The sequence below is a fragment of the Ochlerotatus camptorhynchus genome, unplaced genomic scaffold (genome assembly GCF_037179485.1).
Source record: "Ochlerotatus camptorhynchus isolate MF236.1 unplaced genomic scaffold, CSIRO-AGI_Acam_v1.1 ptg000002l, whole genome shotgun sequence".
NCBI lineage: Eukaryota > Metazoa > Arthropoda > Insecta > Diptera > Culicidae > Ochlerotatus > Ochlerotatus camptorhynchus.
The window spans coordinates 5,451,762-5,455,422 of NW_027040494.1; the positions used below are offsets into that span (position 1 = coordinate 5,451,762).

Below are 3,661 nucleotides of genomic sequence, written 5' to 3' on the forward strand. Positions count from 1 at the left end.
TGTTAAACATCGAGCAGCAATTCTTTGCGGGTTTTATGGCTTCTGTCCGGCCAGAAGAACTACTTACCGATGCTGGCATTAACTATGACTCGTGTTTACCATTCGACTTTGCTCTGCAATGGTAATCGATGTTGGTGGTACCAAATACCTACATGATAGACCACCGGCTACGAGCAACAGTAGCAGCAGCATATGTGGTGGCGCTAATAGGAGTAAATATGTTGCATGGAAGGGAGGAAGGTTGATTTTATTGTGATTTATTTTTAGCCATGTTTTCCATTCGTTTTCACATGTGTCTGATTTGCCGGTTGAGCGATTTTCACTTATTTCAATTATTAATGTCGAAAAGTTGACAAATGGTTCGACTAATGCAAGGCGATTAATTTGTTGGACGAGGTTACACAGTCCAAGGGTTTTAATTTTTGCTACAGGGACGGCATTTTGGGGGCTGATGGACGCTTAATTTTCTGAATTAACGCTAGATTTTGGTTACGAGTTGGAATTCGGTGCATCGTTAAAGGTGGTTTGAATTAAAAGTGTCAGTGGAGGGATGATTTTTCAGCGTTGATGGCTTATGGATGCTTTCCTACGAAGGGACTGCATGAAGTTGAACTAACGTCGTAAGAGGTAAACAAGCGTGGAAAATAAAATGATTTCTAAACAATATGATCGGTAGCTGTAAAGTCAGTCAGTGGCACGAGAGTAAGCGCAGGACGGAATGATTGGCATGGGTTAGAGTTGGTATAAATGAGTGTTTCGCAGAACCTTTGGATATCAGTTCTCATCTAGCATTCCAATCAAGCAGATCAATACAGTTTGAAACATGGTTAAGGTAATTTATTGTTGAATGTATGTTTCAGAAAATTGTAAATTGTGGTTCTTTAGTTCGTTCTAGTCCTTGCTCTGGCAGTTGTGGCCGTGTCAGCCCAATGGGAAGGCGGCTATGGTGGTGAACATCATCATCATGAGGAACATCATTCCCATCCAAAGTACAAGTTCGAGTACGGCGTTAAGGATTCCAAAACCGGAGATCACAAGAGTCAGTGGGAACACCGCGATGGAGATGTTGTGAAGGGCCAGTACTCGCTGCATGAGGCCGATGGCACGGAGCGTATTGTGGAATACACTTCCGACAAGCATAATGGATTCCAGGCCCATGTGAAACGCGTTGGCCATGCTCACCACCCACAGGTGTATGGACACCATGAGGGAGGCTATGGAGGTGAAGAGGCTTCTTTTGGAGGACACGGACACGGACATGGTCATGCCAGCAGCTACGCCAATTCGAACCTGCATTCGTATCATCATTAAGTTCTGCTTAATATAGACTGATCTCAAATTGTTCCGCATCTTTTACACTCTGTTCTGAACTCCTGTAAATAAATTTTATATTTTCTTAGTTTATGTTTTTAATATGGAACAATATTTCTATATACACCATTCGTTTCCAAATGGTGAATTGAGGTATTTATTGGGGTGCTTCATTTTGGAAAAAGTTTATGCAATCTTATAGGTCATCCTCAAGTTTCATTAATAACCCCAAAATAGGTGGATTGGCAAAAGATGGTTAATATTGATCATTCATTGATGAAGGTTTAGAGGTTGCGCAAATGGTTTGAAGTTTATTCGAGGATTCCTATAGAAGACATTTAAATTTCTCAAATATCGCTCTAACCTTGGTTCTAATAGTTCAAATACTGAACAAATTTTATATGTGGCTGCTATGACAATGACCAACAAGCTGGTTACTATCAGTTTGGTAGCAACGTTTTGGAAAAAGTTGGAAGGTGGTGTACAAGACACGATCGTATTGTTGACGTAGCACTATGAAGTATTTGTTCGATTTTCTTGTTTGTTGCTTCAGATATATTTTTTTTTTTGAGTAAAGTAAATTTTGTAACTCAACTCTTTTGTAAAAAGTTTTGTTGATGTTTTTTTCTATTCATTCACCTACATCTGCAAAATACAGTAAAGAGGGGCATATAATGCTTATCTAAATGCTTAAGTAAGGGAAACGTAGAAAGTTTGAATGCAGCCCGAAACAAGCCAACGCCAGGGATGGATCCGCTGCAGACCTGCGGAGGGATATTATCAAGATAACACGATGCCGTGGAAAGTACATCATCGCTGGCGACGTGAACGCCAAACATCAAGCTTGGGGCAACCAAAGGCGGAATCCGTACGGCACCATCCTAAACGACGACCTGCAAGAGACCCAGTACACCAACCTGGCGCCTGACGCTCCCACTCGGCTGAGCCGGTTCGGCGTGCACTCCATCATCGATATCTTCGTCAGCAACATGGAGAACATCTCCCAACCGGTAGGCCATCAAGAGTTAAGCTCGGACCACTTTCTGGTGGTGGCCGAGGTGGGCTCCTCTGCTAATCGATTTCATGCTTCCCGTCGGAATTACCATCGGGTAAACTGGAATCGGTTCCAACAAGTCGTCTACAAAGCCATCGATTTCGGCGCCCTACTGGAGACGACTGATGACATCGATAGATCTATTTGTGCCGTCGAGGACGCGGTATCCCGAGCCCGCGAACAACACGTGCCAGCTTACTGACGGGTGAGTAATTCTCTGAACCTTGATCAGAATACTAAAAGCCTAATCAGACTTCGTAACGCCATGCGTAGGCAGTACCAGAGAACTGGACTGCTTTTTCTATTCATTCACCTACATCAGCAAAATACAGAAAAAAGAAGGGGCATAGAATGCTAATCTAAATGCTTAAGTAAACGAAACGTAGGTCAACACTTCGTCAGCTTCCATAATCTCGGACAAAACATCGTCAGCCCTCACGAAGCTGAGGTTGCTGAAAATGTATCCAATCTCCACCAGTTTCCTAACATCTTTCCCGAGGAATCCGAGATCACGGGTGATGAACTTATATCAAAATTTCCAAAAACAGGTTTCGACGACATCCTGAATCTGGACCTCAAGCACTTGAGTTCCAGATTCTACAACCATCTCCGAATTGGCTACTTTCCCTCGTGCTGTAAGTTAGCTAAAGTCATCCCCATTCGAAAACCTGGGAAGGATCTTTCCTCTCCTTCAAGTTACCCACCCATCAGCCTTCTCGCAGGGTTATCCAAGCTGTTCGAAAGAGCAGTTTACAGCTGGCTTCTAACATCTGCCGAAGAAAACAACATCTTACTCGAGAAGCAGTTTGGTTTTCGAAAAGGTCGATCAACCGTCCACCAACTGACCCGAGTAACAAACATTCTTAGACGGAACAAGGCTGTTCCAAAAACATCTGCTATGGCATTTTTAGACGTTGAAAAAGCCTTTGACAATGTCTGGCATGGTGGCTTGGTGTACAAGTTGCATCGATACAGTCTTCCGATCTTCCTCATGAAGATCATTCAACATTATCTATCGTACAGGACGTTACAGGTCTCTCTCAATGGCATCACATCGGATGCCTTTAACATCGGTGCAGGTGTGCCCCAAAGAAGTGTCCTTGGGCCCATCCTGTTCAATCTTTTCACCTCCGATATTCCGACTCTTCAAGATGGTGGATCGTTGTCTCTGTTTGCAGACGACCATCCATCGTCTACAAGGGTAGGGTCATCGGAGCTCTGACTACCAAACTCCAGAGAGGCTTGGATGTCCTGTCTGAGTATTTCAATAGCTGGAAGATCCATATCAACGTGGCG

The 3,661-nt window shown here is 43.6% G+C and overlaps 1 protein-coding gene across 1 annotated transcript; it reads left to right on the forward strand.

The window, feature by feature from the left end:
• The first annotated feature begins 784 nt into the window (after positions 1–784).
• LOC135707461 (adult-specific cuticular protein ACP-20-like) lies at positions 785–1,345 on the forward strand. Its single transcript, XM_065229323.1, has 2 exons — positions 785–832; positions 886–1,345. Exons 1-2 carry the CDS (start codon positions 824–826, stop codon positions 1,309–1,311), a joined length of 435 nt encoding a protein of 144 aa, XP_065085395.1. The 5' UTR covers positions 785–823; the 3' UTR covers positions 1,312–1,345.
• Positions 1,346–3,661: the final 2,316 nt, after the last annotated feature.